This window comes from Thalassophryne amazonica, chromosome 7 (assembly GCF_902500255.1).
Source record: "Thalassophryne amazonica chromosome 7, fThaAma1.1, whole genome shotgun sequence".
In the NCBI taxonomy this organism is placed as follows: domain Eukaryota; kingdom Metazoa; phylum Chordata; class Actinopteri; order Batrachoidiformes; family Batrachoididae; genus Thalassophryne; species Thalassophryne amazonica.
The window spans coordinates 64665260-64681804 of NC_047109.1; the positions used below are offsets into that span (position 1 = coordinate 64665260).

At 42.9% G+C, this 16545-nt stretch overlaps 1 protein-coding gene across 1 annotated transcript in view; it reads left to right on the forward strand.

Annotated features, from left to right (window-relative positions):
- The window catches only part of herpud2 (HERPUD family member 2), a 47628-nt gene extending 31702 nt beyond the window's left edge, over positions 1–15926 (forward strand). The window contains exons 5-9 of the mRNA XM_034174340.1: positions 6711–6883; positions 10099–10215; positions 10529–10864; positions 10959–11061; positions 14686–15926. Coding sequence (XP_034030231.1) covers positions 6711–6883; positions 10099–10215; positions 10529–10864; positions 10959–11061; positions 14686–14865 — 909 coding nt within the window. The 3' untranslated portion in view covers positions 14866–15926. The remainder of the gene's footprint in view (positions 1–6710; positions 6884–10098; positions 10216–10528; positions 10865–10958; positions 11062–14685) is intronic.
- Positions 15927–16545: the final 619 nt, after the last annotated feature.

Genomic DNA, 16545 nt, shown 5'->3' on the forward strand with positions numbered 1-16545 from the left:
TCTCTTCCCGATGATTCCCAGACACCACCAGAGTCACAGGTAGTGTCTTGTGTGTGATTAAAGGGGGAAGGGTGCCATCTAGTGCCTGTACCTTCAATGGCGAAGGAAGCACCACTAGAGGGAGCCCTACCTCCCTTGCCCATCTGCTGTCCAGCAGATTCCCTTCTGACCCCATGTCCACCAGTGCAGGGGCCTGAAGGGTTAGATCCCCACTCAGAATCGTAACTTGGAGTCGTGCAGAAAGACAGGTTTGTCCCACGTGAATTTCTTGGTCCACGCTTAGCCCAGTTTCTAAGAGCGGGCGTTGGTGTTTAACTGTTTGGGGCAGTCTCTCTGCTGATGCTTGTTTGAGCCACAGATAAAGCACTCTTCGCGTACCAGTCTCCTTTGTCTGTTAGTTGCTCTGACTTCAGCCCTGCTCGTGTCCATAGCATCGTCAGCAGGGGGAGCTGTCGCCAAACGGAGCGCTGAGGCAGTGGAGCGTGGGGAGGGCGGTACCTTTTCGGATCCGGAAGGGAGAGGGACGGCGCATACCCGACCACGCCCTTTGTCTCGGCGTTCCTCTAACCGACTGTCTAATCGTATGACCAGATCAATAAGCCCATCTAAATCCCACGGCTCATCCTTAGCCACCAGATGCTCCTTCAGGACTGACTACAGTCTGTTTACGAAGGCGGCACGGGGTGCAGCGGTATTCCAGCCGGACCTCGCAGCCGCGATGCGGAAGTCGACCGCATACTCAGCTGCACTCCGACGCCCCTGTCTCATTGACAGCAGCGCTGTTGAAGCAGTCTCGCCTCTGTTTGGGTGATCAAATACTGTTCTGAACTCCCTCACAAACCCAGTATAAGAGGTAAGGAGCCGTGAATTCTGCTCCCAGAGCGCCGTAGCCCAGGCGCGTGCCTCACCTCGAAGCAAATTAATCACATAAGCCACCCTACTGGCGTCGGACGCGTACATCACGGGACGCTGTGAAAAGCAGGAGGAGGAGCTGCAGCAGCGCCCTGAGCGCGCACGCGCTTCCACCTGCGCGGTGAGAGCCTCACCGCGCAGGATGACATTCTGCTTGGTCATTAGATCTAACCGAGCAGTAATGGCGGTGAGGATTTGCTGCAACTCACCTAACACGCCTCCTGCAGACGCCTGTGCACCCTGCTCTTCCATTGGCTGTCCAACAGATGGTTGACGCCCCTCGGGATCCATGACGATGGCCGAGATATCCTGTTGGGAAAGTGTAGTGACACAGACCCACAACAGGGGGCGTAAATGAGCGGACAATAGATGAGCCAAAAATACAACACTTTACTGTTGTGAAATGTGCACAACGAGAATACAGATAAACGCAGAATTTGGATCACAATCAAAATATACAAGGTGATGTGTAGGTAGGCTTGAGGATAGGAGACATCCGTCTCGAGTAGAACCGGATCCCACACGAATTCCACTGCCACCGAACCCGAAGGATACTGGAGCCGCCAAGTCCCGAGTCCCCAGGTGGTCACCGTCTCCGACTGTCGGATCTGGTACTGCTGGCAGGAAGCAGAAGAACAGATGTGATGAGTGTGTAACAATACACTCGGTAAACTGTCAGCAAGTCGTCTTTCCAGGTGGGAAACAACACCTCCACCTTTAACACAGAACACAGTTGTGCAGAGCCTAAGAGTTACTTATCGTTTTGGCGTGAGGGTGAAGAACATCACTCCAACACGGACCACAAAACACAGCACCCAGCTGACAGCATCTACAGCAACTCCTGCAAACACTCAGAAAAGAGATCACGTGCGTAACGGCACAGTCAAACGGCTGAGAGTTTACCGTAGAGGTAGACAATATCTCGGCGACGAGGTGGAGATGTCGTCCAGCTTTTGTGTGTGTGGTTGATGACCTGGTGATTGGTGACAGCTGTCATAGTTGATGAGTGACAGCTGTCACCCCGGCTGTTCTTGTGAGGCGGCAGTGCCCTCTCGTGCCTGAAGCCCGCACTTCAGGCAGGGCGCCCTTTGGTAGTGGGCCAGCAGTACCTCCTCTTCTGCGGCCCACACAACACTCGGTATCGGCAGATACTCGGAATCGCATCGGGCCAAAAAAAACCTGATTGGGACATCCCTAATACACACACACACACACACACACACACACACATATATATACATATATATATATATATATATATATATATATATGTGTGTGTGTGTGAGAGGAAAATAAGTATTTGAACACCCTTTTTTGCAAGTTCTCCCACTTAGAAATCATGGAGGGGTCTGAAATTTTCATCTTAGGTGCATGTCCACTGCGAGAGACATAAAAAAAAGAAAAAACAAATCCGGAAATTACAATGTATGATTTTTTTAATGATTTATTTGTATGTTACTGCTGCAAATAAGTATTTGAACACCTACCAACCAGCAAGAATTCTTTCTCTCACAGACCTGTTAATTTTTCTTTAAGAAGCCCTCTTATTCTGCACTCTTTACCTGTATTAATTGCACCTGTTTGAACTTGTTACCTGTATAAAAGACTCCTGTTCACACACTCAATCAATCACACTCTAACCTGTCCACCATAGCCAAGACCATAGAGCTGTCTAAGGACACCAGGGACAAAACTGTAGACTTGCACAAGGCTGGGATAGACTACAGGACAACAGGCAAGCATCTTGGTAGAAGACAACAACTGTTAAGCTGCATTCACACCGGGTGCGACGCGAGCGACTGCAGCCACAGGTTGCCATGTAATCCCTATGTAAGGACGTGTTTTGGCGCCAAACCGCGCAGCGCAACACGATGGACGCGAGTGAAGTGATGCGAGTGCAGCGATTTTGAGCGTTTTGCGCGTTTGTGGCGCGATATTGCGTCACGTCGCGTTGCCCTCCTCCCCAAGTTCAAAAATCTGAACTTTTTCGTCTCGTCACGCCGCAATGACCAATCAGGGACTGAATATGTAGTGACGTGGAGATGTCTGGAGTTTGACTGAACATGTGAACATGTCCTGTATCTGGTAGCAGCCTGTGAGCAGGACTTATGTCTCTTTTGTCCTTTATTTCACAGTCATGACAGAGTTTTTGGAGCGAACAGCAGCACCACAGCAGGGGGAGCAGAGTTTCTTTTTATTTTACGTGCGCGCGTGCAAATCGTCCTGGAGATTATTTTACTTATTAACTACACAGCTGTATAATAAAGCAAATGGTGACTGGTTTCTATACACAATTATGACAGAGTTTTTGGAGAGAGCAGCAGCCCTACTTGCAGCAGTGGGAGCGGAGCGAATCGTCTGTAGAGCATATTTTATTAATTAACTACACAGATGTATAATAAAACAAATGTTGACTGGTTTATAAACACAATTATGCAGCGGAGTTTCTTTCTTTTTTTTTTTTTTAAATTGTTTATATGTGCGCGCGCGAACGGGACAGTTGATCCTCAAACTGGGTCCCGCAGAGGTGGGAGGGCCGCTGAAAGCGGCCGTCACCCAGACACAGCTCCTGCAGCAAATAATGATACACTCTATTGGGAGCTTTCCACAGCAACTCGCTCCGTGTGATCAAGGTCCGTCATGTTAGCTTGACTGACAACCGGAGCCGGCGAGCGTAATGGAAGCTCCTCCTATTTGATGACGCACCGGGGTGAATTTTCGCAGCGAAAATCCACCCAAGCAGAGCGACACACCGGGCGAAAGAGGCCGCCTGACGACCCACGCTAATTTGTAGCGTCTGATCGCGCCCGGTGTGAACGCGGCATTAGGATTATTTATTAGAAAGTGGAAGAAACACAAGATGACTGTCAATCTCCGTCGGTCTGGGATTCCATGCAAGATCTCACTTTGTGAGAAAGCTCAGAACTACACAGGAGGACCTGGTCAATGACCTGAAGAGAGCTGGGACCACACTCACAAAGATTACATGAGTAACACATGATGCTGTCATGGTTTAAAATCCTGCAGGGCAGCAAGGCCCCCCTGCTCAAGCCAGCACATGTCCAGGCCCGTTTGAAGTTCACCAGTGACCATCTGGATGATCCAGAGGAGGCATGGGAGAAGGTCATGTGGTCAGATGAGACCAGAATAGAGCTTTTTTGAATCAACTCCACTTACCATGTTTAGAGGATGAGAACAACCCCAAGAAAACCATCCCAACCATGAAGCATGGGGGTGGAAACATCATACTCTGGGGGTGCTCTTCTGCAAAGGGGACAGGACGACTGCACCGTATTGAAGGGAGGATAGATGGTATCATATATATATATATATATATATATATATATATATATATATATATATATATATATATATATATATATATATATATATATATATATAAAGTATACCTCTGCACTGCTGTCCATCCTTTCTCCTGGTTAAAGATAAAACAATGTCCATTTTATGTGCACGCAGTAAAACGAAAATATTTCTCTTGTGAGTGTTGTTGTGTATCGCTGGCAAAAAATACTGCTGCCCATTTTCCTTGTTACAGATAAACATCCATTCTGTCTGTTGGGGCGGCAAGCAGTAAAAATTTATAATATTTGGCTTTTGAGTGCTATCAAGGGCTGCGTGTAAAGTACCATGCCAGATTCAGTGAGAACTTTAAAATCCTACAGACTTGGAAGTTCAGAGTAAAAGTGTGATGTTGTCTGCTGAGCTCATTGACTGGACTCGACCTAAAGGTATGGAGGGTCATAACAGACAAATTTAAATGGAACCATTTGTACAAATGATCTTTTGTTAATTTTTCTCTGTTGAAACAAAACTTTTGTGTGTGCGTTCATACAGAAATGTACACTAAATTGACAAGGGTAGCATGGTGGCTTAGTGCTTAGCACAGTTGTCTCACAGCAAGAAGGCCTTTCTGCGTAGAGTTTGCATGTTCTCCCCGTGTTTGTGTGGGTTCTCTCCAGGTGCTCCAGCTTCCTCCCACTTTCAAAAACATGCACGTTAGGTGGATTGTACACTTTAAATTGACCGTAGGTGTGTGTGTGAGTATGAATGTGTTTATCTGTCTATATGTGGCCCTGCGACAGACTGGCGTTCTGTCCAAGACGTACCCCACCTTACGCCCTATGACTGGTCCAGCCCCCTCCCTCCATGATCCTTAATTAGAATAAGGAGGTATAAAAATGGATAAGCAGTTTTAAGGATATAAATTTCGCAATATGTATCGAGCATCAGAAGTCCAGCAATATGTATTTTATCGTTGTACCAGTGTTTGAGAAAGGATATATTTTTCTCTCAAAAATTCTTGAAAGGGTAGTTGTAAAACAGCTAACTGATCATCTGCAGAGGAATGGTCTATTTGAAGAGTTTCAGTCAGGTTTTAGAATTCATCATAGTACAGAAACAGCATTAGTGAAGGTTACAAATGATCTTATGGCCTCGGACAGTGGACTCATCTCTGTGCTTGTTCTGTTAGACCTCAGTGCTGCTTTTGATACTGTTGACCATAAAATTTTATTACAGAGATTAGAGCATGCCATAGGTATTAAAGGCACTGCGCTGCGGTGGTTTGAATCATATTTGTTCATGTACATGGGGAATCTTCTTCACAGACTAGGGTTAATTATGGAGTTCCACAAGGTTCTGTGCTAGGACCAATTTTATTCACTTTATACATGCTTCCCTTAGGTAGTATTATTAGACGGTATTGCTTAAATTTTCATTGTTACGCAGATGATACCCAGCTTTATCTATCCATGAAGCCAGAGGACACACACCAATTAGCTAAACTGCAGGATTGTCTTACAGACATAAAGACATGGATGACCTCTAATTTCCTGCTTTTAAACTCAGATAAAACTGAAGTTATTGTACTTGGCCCCACAAATCTTAGAAACATGGTGTCTAACCAGATCCTTACTCTGGATGGCATTGCCCTGGCCTCTAGTAATACTGTGAGAAATCTTGGAGTCATTTTTGATCAGGATATGTCATTCAAAGCGCATATTAAACAAATATGTAGGACTGCTTTTTTGCATTTACGCAATATCTCTAAAATCAGAAAGGTCTTGTCTCAGAGTGATGCTGAAAAACTAATTCATGCATTTATTTCCTCTAGGCTGGACTATTGTAATTCATTATTATCAGGTTGTCCTAAAAGTTCCCTAAAAAGCCTTCAGTTAATTCAAAATGCTGCAGCTAGAGTACTGACGGGGACTAGAAGGAGAGAGCATATCTCACCCATATTGGCCTCTCTTCATTGGCTTCCTGTTAATTCTAGAATAGAATTTAAAATTCTTCTTCTTACTTATAAGGTTTTGAATAATCAGGTCCCATCTTATCTTAGGGACCTCGTAGTACCATATCACCCCAATAGAGTGCTTCGCTCTCAGACTGCAGGCTTACTTGTAGTTCCTAGGGTTTGTAAGAGTAGAATGGGAGGCAGAGCCTTCAGCTTTCAGGCTCCTCCTCATAAACGTCAGCCTACGTGAACCAATGAATATTCCCACCAAAGCCAACTCGATTCCTTTACATAGAGAGTAGTGTACAGGATATTATAGGCTCATGAGAAAGTCAGCAAAAGTAGCTTTTTTTTCCCTGGGGTTATAGCCCGTTCACACACGGACATTAAAAAGACATTAATAAATATATAAACATCCACAGTGCACCTTAACTATGACTTGTGGAGTGAGGTTGTCTGTTTTTACATGTTATGATGGTGAAGAAATACAGCGGTGCACCCTGACAACCTCTCACTGGTGCTCACATCTTGCTTGTGACAGAGTTCAGACAGCACTGGTCCTGCCTCCTCTGCCACAAGACATAACCAGGAGAGTCAGCTGCCTTCCTCCTCCTCCACATCTTCTGTGTCTGGAAGTCATGATGGTCTGAGATATCGCAGTGTCTTTCACCAGTACAGTCCTCAGAACTCCTCTCCCTCTGATGTCCCTCAGTGGTAAGCAAGTCAGTGACACCCCAATATACGTTATGTACAACTCACACGTTCACATTACAGGTTTTTCCAGACAAATTGTGCTCACTGTCACACCTAAGAGTTAATTTGTTTGATCAGTACCTTGGACTAAAATCTTACAGTGTTGTATTTTTCTCTTGGTTCTGGTGGTTTCACACTGCAATATTTCAAAGGTCTAAAGCATGTAAGCATTGGTTATGTGTGAGGACAATGTCCTCTCATTGGTCATGATTGTTGTCTTTTAAATTCTGGTTTTTACACCATAGCAGCTGTTTCTGATCGCAGATGGGTCTTCCGCGGTGAGACTCACCTGTGTTCCACATGTAGCAGTGTAGCTTAGCATGGCAAGACACAACGCAGTGGCACAAACCACAAACATGGCCGATTCCACACTTTCGGGAGAGGCAACCCACTTTAAGAGTTTGTCCTGGCCACATGATTGGAAAGGATGGAATCCGTGCTTATAGCCATTTTTTGAAGACAATTTTCACGCTGTGCTCATCTTTATTTGTGCAGTCTGTCCGAGAGGCACTTAAAAAAAAACACTTTTCTCCTCACAAATTGAAAAGGGTAAAGCTGTCAACTTAATAAACTTCAGGAGCACTGTTGCTGCATCCTTTCAAACCAAGCCTGTTCACCGTTTCGATGTATTCACCATCAAAGTTCACAAAAACACAGATCTCAAAATGGAAAAAAAATGCATTTTTTTTTCTCCTCTTTTCAATAACGGGTGTAGATGGGCCCAAGATGATGTCATTAAAGTCCACTTTTCTCACAGCTTCATGTTTATGAGTGTTTATCAGTGGCAGGTGAAATCAAACTCAATTCCCCATGTTTAACTACTTAATTTCTTGGGGCATATGGCACCAAAAATAAAAAGCAATACATCAGTATTTTTATAATTCTTTATTTACAGTCAGCTCATTTGACATTTCGTTTACTAGTGATATGCATGTTAATCTCTTCACTGAACACTTTTTACATTGTTTCTTGTTGTCTGTTTTGTGGGTACTCACAAAATGTATTGAGTTATGTTCGTCTGGGGGAATAAATCACATATGCACATGAGCTCATCACTCCTGCTCTGTCTTTTTAACAGCAAAACAAATTGTAAAATATTCAGAATTCACAGTTGGTTGTTATTTTGTCTTTGGGTTTGGTTTGTTCGGTGCTTGCAGGGAGTGGGTATTTAAAAAAATGTGAAGTTTTTATACAGTAGACAGGAGGTAATGATACATTTATTGATATACTGGAATCCATCTCTGTGTTTGTCCCATAATGACGTTTTCTGGCATGTTTAAAAAGCCATCTAACATTCGCTTGCAACTTAACCAGCTGAGCAACCCTGATGTTCAACCTGACGGTTGTGGCAATCCCTCGGTGGCGAGGACGATTGTCTCTTGATCGTTTCCCGGACAGGACGGTGGCCGTGGAGAGTACTGAACAGGCCCATTCTTGACGGACACTATTTCTGACAGATGCTGCGCATGCCTGCTGCGTGAACATTCTGCCGGTCAGGATCTTAAGTGCTCTCCTTCCTCGTTCTCCTCTTCTTGTCAGTGTTGTTTATCTGTATTTTTTCAAAGACTTCCACTCCTGTGAGAATCATTGGTCACCAGGTGGCTCAGTCCCTCATGTGTTTTTCCCTTCTTTAATGACCTCAACGGGAATGTTGTCTTCCCTGGGTGCTTTGTTATTTTTCATGCCTTTAAGGACAACAAGAGTTTCTTTGAGAGCTGGTATTTGGCTAAGTTCTTTGACAATGTCTTGTCTCGGTAAAAGCTGTGCAATTCCTCCTCCTCCTCCATAATGATTGGATTGGTGTTCAGGAGGCCTTCAAAGTGTTCTTTCCATTGAACACTGTTGTCGCTTCTGGTCTTCAGCAGAGTCAGACTATCCTTGCTTTGAAGAGATGCTTGTCCTTGGTTGGAGGGGCCGTTGATTGCTTTGATGACATTGAAAAAGCCTATGCTGTCATTTCTGTCAGTAAGGGCTTGGATTTCAACCGCCTTGTTGATCCACCACTGAGTTTTCAGTTTGCAAGTTTCATTTTGTAGAGTTGCTTTGCTTTGCTGGAGTCAAGACATTTCCTCTTATGAGATTAGATCTTTCTGAAGGTCGACGAAAGCTTTTCGCTTTTGATCAATGAGTTGTTGGAGGACCTGGTAATTCTCATTAAACCAGTCCTGGTGCTTCCTCTTCTGGTGTCCTATTGTTTCTTGGCAGGCTGTTGTTACGGGTGTCTTAAGCTCATCCCAGTGCTCACGGGTACTTCTTTCATTAGGTACTGTTGAAACTCTGCTTTTTTTTCTGGTTCTTCCACCTTGGCAATGTTGAACCTTTTGACAGTTTTGCCCGTGTCCAGGCCTCCTCTTTGGTTGCTTGTTCAGCTGGATCTTGGAGTTCATCAGATGATGATCCAGCCAACAGTCATCTGCATCAGTCATTGCCTTGGTGGACAGGACATTTTTCTGGTCATGCTTTTGGATGATGATGTAGTCAAGCAGGTTCCAATGCTTCAAGTGAGAGTGTTGCCAGGACACTTTGAACTTTTGCTTTTGCCTGAAGATGGTGTTGGTGAGAATGAGATTGTGTTTGGGGCACTTCGTGAGAAGCAGGGCACTGTGGACATTGCACTTTCCTGCTCCGCTTCTTCTAATGGTTCTGCTCCAGAACTTGCTGTCCTTTCTGACCCAGGCATTAAAGTCGCACAGGAGGATGATCCTGTCATATGCTGGGATAGCAGATAGAATGTTGTCCAGTTTAGTGTAGAAGGTTTCCTTGTCTTTATGGTTGGCATCAAATGTTGGTGCATACCTGTAAACACTGATGATGTTCACTCACAAGTTGGAGACTGCCATCAGTCATTTATTGATACCCACTGGGGGTTCAGCCAGGAGAGAGTTCTTTATAGTTTCTGATGGTTTTGTCTTCTATCCTTTGCAATAGTACTGAGACTCAGTAATTCTACTGTAGAGTGTCTTTACAATTTTTAGGTCTTATAAAAACTGACACTGACACTGGGCTGTCACGCATCATGCATTTAATATTTGAATAATCTTACTGTGTTTAGGAACATTCTCTGTCACTGGCAGATGTTTTACTTGGCTATGATTGGAACATTGAAGCAGGCAGTAGATATTATTCTCATTAGTCTAGACTTAAATTTGATCAGTGTGTGTTAATGCCTTCTATAGGCCGGCTGGAGCTCTGCAAGGTGGCCTTTCTGCCAACATGTCCCCCCACCCCACATATGTGCCCATGCAGATGATGTGGTGGCAGCAGATGTATGCACGCCACTACTACATGCAATAGTAAGTCAAAGAAATGTGTCTAGGGGGTCGAGTTTATATACTTCAGTGGAGTACCCTGTTTTTTCAAGGAGGCATTCAATGTGAAAATGATTACAATAAGTTGCACTGAATTTATTATTTATGCTTACTTGGCTTGCTCATGGTAAATTTGCTGTTTAAGAGATGCTAATCCAATGAAATGTATTTCAGAAATTATTTTATTTTGGAAAATTTAAACTAATTTTACCCAAAAAGCGGTTGAAGATGTGTGAGTGTATGTCTGCTGTTTTTCCTGAAATTATGACTATTTTTTCCTCTCGGCTCTTCCTGTCAGTCAAGCAGCAGTTGCAGCCTCTCAACCTCCCATCAACCCCCCTCCCACAACTCCTTCCTCCTTACCTCAACAGCCCCCCCAGCCCGATGAAACTGTGCAGCCCCCACTTGGACCCAACCCCGCTCACAACCCCCTGCCAGAGAACCCGCCGGCAAACCCAAACATCCAGATGAATGCACAGGGAGGGGCTGTGTTGAATGACGATGAACTGAACCGGGATTGGCTCGACTGGCTGTACACGGTGTCTCGTGCTGGCATGCTGCTCAGCATCGTATACTTCTACTCCTCCTTTAGCCGCTTTGTCATGGTAGTCGGTGCCATGCTGCTTGTCTACCTGTGAGTACCACCCAGTTTTCAGATGTATCATTTCTGAAACGTGTTAAGAAGAACCAAGGTAAAGCTGAAATCTACAATGATTTCTTTCTCCCAGGCACCAGGCTGGTTGGTTTCCCTTCAGACTGGAACAACAGAACATTCAAGGTGGGGAAAGGGGCAGAGAGGAAGCAGAGAGACATCAGGAAATACAGGAAATGGTGAGTGATGCACAAGACAGTATCGTTGGCCATTAATAGGGTTCAAATGATCACAATATGCAAAAGCAAACACCTGGCAAAGCTGCAAAGTCCTCTTAATGTGTAAATTTAACATATTTAGAAATGCTGCATCAGAGGGAAGAATCTGCATGAAAATCCGGCACCTTATGAGCACTGTGTGTTCATCTCACTCCATCCCCACTGAAGCTGTCAGAGCTGAACAGCCACATCTTAACATGCCAGGTCTATTTTTACATGAGCAGCTCTGAAGCAACAAATGCATTTTTGACTGTTTTATTTCATTACTATCCACCAAGGATGAATATAGATTATGCTTTTTCTGTTTAAATATTACTGGTATTCAGTAATGTATGAATATGTTCATGTACAAGTTTACAATGTGTGTTGTTTTCTACACTCAATAAATGTATTAAAATGAGTCACTAAAAACACAGAGAGAGCAGCCTGAAACTGTGCTCTGGGCTCAGACGTCATAACCTTCAAACTTAGTGGTAATTCAAAACAAAAAAGTATTGATTTTTAATTTTTTGGCAAACTAACATGCTGTTGTGGCCGTTATACCTGTCCTGGTCCCAAAGGTTTCGGCTCAGTCTTGACATCTTGGTGGAGGGCACCGCTACACCGCCTGTCTTTCCTGTCCTCAGTAAGCTGCCTAATTTTGACAAAATATCAACAGCAGCGACGCCTCATCTGATTTCAAGCCAAAGCCTACCAGATGAAAATAAGTTCCCAAAAATAATTTCTTCTGCAAAGAATGGTCCAGTTACCATGGCTTGGATATGACAAAATTACCAACATTATGCATGACATTTATTGCAAAGAAAGTTTGTGAATCAACATTAGAAACTGAAATGTAAAAAAAGCACACTATCGCTAAGAAACACATCCAGTACCATGAGAGGTGTGTGTCCAAAAGAGCAGTCCCCCTCCCTGCAGAGTTACAGTACTAAACTGAACCACAGAGGAGACAGAAATGATCAAATGAACCCATATTTTACCACATTCAAGTCTGACAACATCTTCATTAAAAGAATGGTTTAAATAAAAACCCTGCCTTCAGCAATGACACTGTGTGTGCCCATTTTACTGGGGTGATGGTATGACATAATAACCCCAATAGCTCCAGTTTATGGAGAAATGAGACATAACACATTTAAACCGTTTTAATAAGTATCTTTAGGCCTCTAGCTGTGGAATTTGTTATTGAATTCACTGTTTCGCAGTTGTGAATATCAGGGCATCTCGCGGTCCGTGACTCGAGAGGTCAGTTTCAGAATTCCGGTTGAAGGCACAATGTAAACACACCTCGAGAAGTATGGACAACAAGACAACATCGGGGCACAGCAGAATCCATCACAGGTGCTACTAGATAACCCTCTCAACTTGGGAGAATGTGTCATCCTCATACTTGCCGGTGAACTCACTGGATCAACGCTGTTGGCCCACGGTGCATTCTGGGAAGTGCAAGGTGCCAACATGGGGATAATGGGAAACGTTAAAGTACTGAATATTTGTTGATTTCCTGTTTTCATTTTCTCAGTTTTACAGTAGTGTTCAGAATAATAGTAGTGCTATGTGATTAAAAAGATGCACACTCTTAAAGCTATGAAATTGGGCTATTACTGTACTAGTGTGCTTGGGGTCATTGTCTTGTTGAAACACCCATTTCAAGGGCATGTCCTCATCAGCATAAGGCAACATGACCTCTTCAAGTATTTTGACATATCCAAACTGATCCATGATACCTGGTATGCGATATATAGGCCCAACACCATAGTAGGAGAAACACGCCCATATCATGATGCTTGCACCACCATGCTTCACTGTCTTCACTGTGAACTGTGGCTTGAATTCAGAGTTTGGGGGTCGTCTCACAAACTATCTGCAGCCCTTGGACCCAAAAATAACAATTTTACTCTCATCAGTCCACAAAATATTCCTCCATTTCTCTTTAGGCCAGTTGATGTGTTCTTTGGCAAATTCTAACCTCTTCTGCACATGTCTTTTATGTAACAGAGGGACTTTGCTGGGGGGATTTGCAAATAAATTAGTTTCACACAGGTGTCTTCTAACTGTCACAGCACTTACAGGTAACTCCAGACTGTCTTTGATCATCCTGGAGCTGATCAATGGCTGAACCTTTGCCATTCTGGTTATTCGTCTATCCATTTTGATGGTTGTTTTCCGTTTTCTTCCACGCGTCTCTGTTTTTTGTCCATTTTAAAGCATTGGAGATCATTGTAGATGAACAGCCTATAATTTTTTGCACCTGCATATAAGTTTTCCCCTCTCCAATCAACGTTTTAATCAAACTACGTTGTTCTTCTGAACAGTGTCTTGAACCTCCCATTTTCCTCAGGCTTTCAAAGAGAAAAGCTTGTTCAGCTGGTGCTGGCTTCATCCTTAAATAGGGGACACCTGATTCACACCTGTTTGTTCCACAAAATTGACAAACTCGCTGACTGAATGCCACACTACTATTATTGTGAACACCCCCTTTTCTACTTTTTTACTAATAGCCCAATTTCATAGCCTTAAGAGTGTGCATATCATGAATGCTTGGTCTTGTTGGATTTGTGAGAATATACTGAATCTACTGGTACCTTGTTTCCCATGTAACAATAAGAAATATACTCAAAACATGGATTAATCTTTTTAGTCACATAGCACTACTATTATTCTGAACACTACTGTAAAAGCTATGTTTTCATGTCAAAGGTTTGATTAAAAAAAAAAAAGCTAAAGCACTATTGTGTGAAATAAATTTCTAAATGGCCTATAAATGAATGTGTTTTTATTGTTGGGAAATAGCCTGAGAATGCACCATTTTATGTGTAAAAATTTCCAGGGCTCTGGGCATGCCCCCAGACCCCTCTAGAGGGCACTGCTTCCCCACCTACCACTCACTTGCTGGCCAGAACCCTGAGATACATAAAGTGAAAAGGAAACATGCGGCCAGATGAGAATAGTGATTATTGTAGTTAAAGCAGGCATTGCTGCTATTATTTATAATTAGAGCACACAGAAGCTTACATGTTGTAATTACTTATATTTTATTGAGATTATGGTTTGAATGAAAATGAAGAGACTTGCCAATTCTGTCAAGTGCGTTGTTTTTTCCCTGTTTGTATAGTTTAAAAAGATAATTTAAAGCATTTTATAGGTGGTTTGCATGAATTTTGGAGAAATTGTTTGCGGATAAAATTGAAACTGTAAAGTTATGTGACACATATTGATAAACTGGCAGATTCTGAAAATTAAAATGAAAATTTTGACATTGGCATGCACAACGTTATGAGACTTGAACCTGTTTCATTTGAGCGCCCTATTCTATCACGTACCTGTCATGCAGAAATTCTTTTACATTCATCATTTATGCAAATCTTTTCTTTGATGTGAAGATTTACTGACCAGCGAGGTCAAGTGTCATTTGATGCGCATCAACATATGATGATACAGTTGTTGATCTTGTGTCAAACTTGGACGTTTGTTCCTTTAACGTGTCTGGAAGTGATGACTGTGGCGTGATCACAGTACTTGTATCCGTACAGCATTAAATACTCACTGCCTAAACGTGCATTTCTCCACCACCTTCTTTCCCAGGAGCGGTTGATGGACGAGGGGATAGAGGATGATGACAGCAGTGAGGAAGGAGGCGGAGGCCAGGAGGACCAGGCTCAGGCTCCTCTCCCCGAGCCAGACTTCCTTACCATCGCATGGTCTTTCATTAGCAATTTCTTCACCTCTCTCATCCCTGAGGGACGGCCCCACCCTGCCAATTAGGCAAGCCCCGCCTCTCTGCCTCCAAATCACACCTTTAACCACTTCCTGTCAGCACGTCTCCATACACACTTAGCGATGCCCATTCACCTCGTTGCTATCCTGTGTATGCTTACCCTAAACAAGATTGATATTTCCCCTGAATACAGCAATTAATCATTTATTTCCACTCGGCTGCAAGCGTCCGACATGCTGCCAACAGACAGACTTGTGCTTTAAGCAGACAACTCTGAAGTTCAAGAGCAAAGGCATGGTGTCTCACAGAGTACTGAATAATGGTGAGTGAGGGGAACTAATGTGGTTTGTTGTTTGTGGAGTTTATGCTCCAGCAGTGAAGGTTTTTGTACGTATGGTCAGATGGAGCTGTCTTCCATATTAAGAAGTTATTAGGTTGTACTTTTAACACTAGTCTAAGTACAGGTGGGAACCACGTCACAAAAAACGGCATATTATTGACTTTGAAAAGAAAAAGACAAGATTTCTTAATCTGTGAAAAATAACATCAGTAATACCATTTTAATGTATGTAAACAGTGTGTATATACCAGTAGATGCTGCAGCTACTGAAACACATTGATTTCCCCTTTGTGTGTTTGAACATCATTTATTTATACATGTAAGTACATGCATCTTTCCTGAATATATGCTTTTTTCATTAAAAAAAAATCTTGCTGCAGGTTATGTAGTTCTTTTTATGTCCAGCAGGTGGTGCCGCACATGGCTTGTAAAGTAGCTGAGAGTAACTGACTGAACATCTTGTATTGGAGGTCCTTAAATATTTTTGTTTCTCCACTGTTTCAGTGCTGTAATTGCATTGCTAAAAAGTAAATGTATACTGCCACAGAAACTACACATTTTCACATTTTATTTTGAAATGCCATTGTCTCATCAACAGCTTCCATATTTGAGCCATGGATGTTGTTTTTGCTCGAGTGTCGTTTGGCATTCAGTTTCTTTTTCTTCAGCTCTTTCTGACAAATGCTAAGCATTTATAGTGGAGGTTACAGATTTACCAGATTCTAAATGTCTGAATTAAAGGAAATATTAATAAATGTATGCGTCTGGTGTATTTATCCCAAATTAGTTTACATGTGTTTGTTACAAAGTTTGTTCCACCTATGTTACATCGCAAATGCTTATTCGCGCACACCGATGTCAAAGCATACAAGGCACTTAAATTTAATGGCAATAAGAATTATAGACCTTGCTCAAGGGCACCTTAATGGTGGTGAAAGAGTAAGACGGGTGCTGTTCTTTCACCTTACCGACTCGTTTTTCTATCTGCTCAAAGAATTGAATCCACAATCTTGTCCGGTAACCTTTAGGCCACCACTTCCCCTGAACATGATGCATTCAGTCTTTGAATTTCCAAGTCCAATTCCAAAATGCAGTGTTGAGTATTGGGGGTGGGGTGGTAGTAGTCACAGTAAATAATATAAATAATAATTATTATGTATATTATACATAATATATATAATATACATAATAATAAAACAAGTGGTTATTTATAGTTACTTATTTGAATCATACTTTGTCACACGTGCAAGAATCTGTTCAGACTTTGCAGAATTTCTAACGATGTTCCAACAAAATATAGTCGAGTTTGCTTTTCTAAACAGTTGGGAAGTCAGACTTGCATTAAGGTTAACCTGTAAAGTGGGATTTCTGGCATTGGCAGCCACAG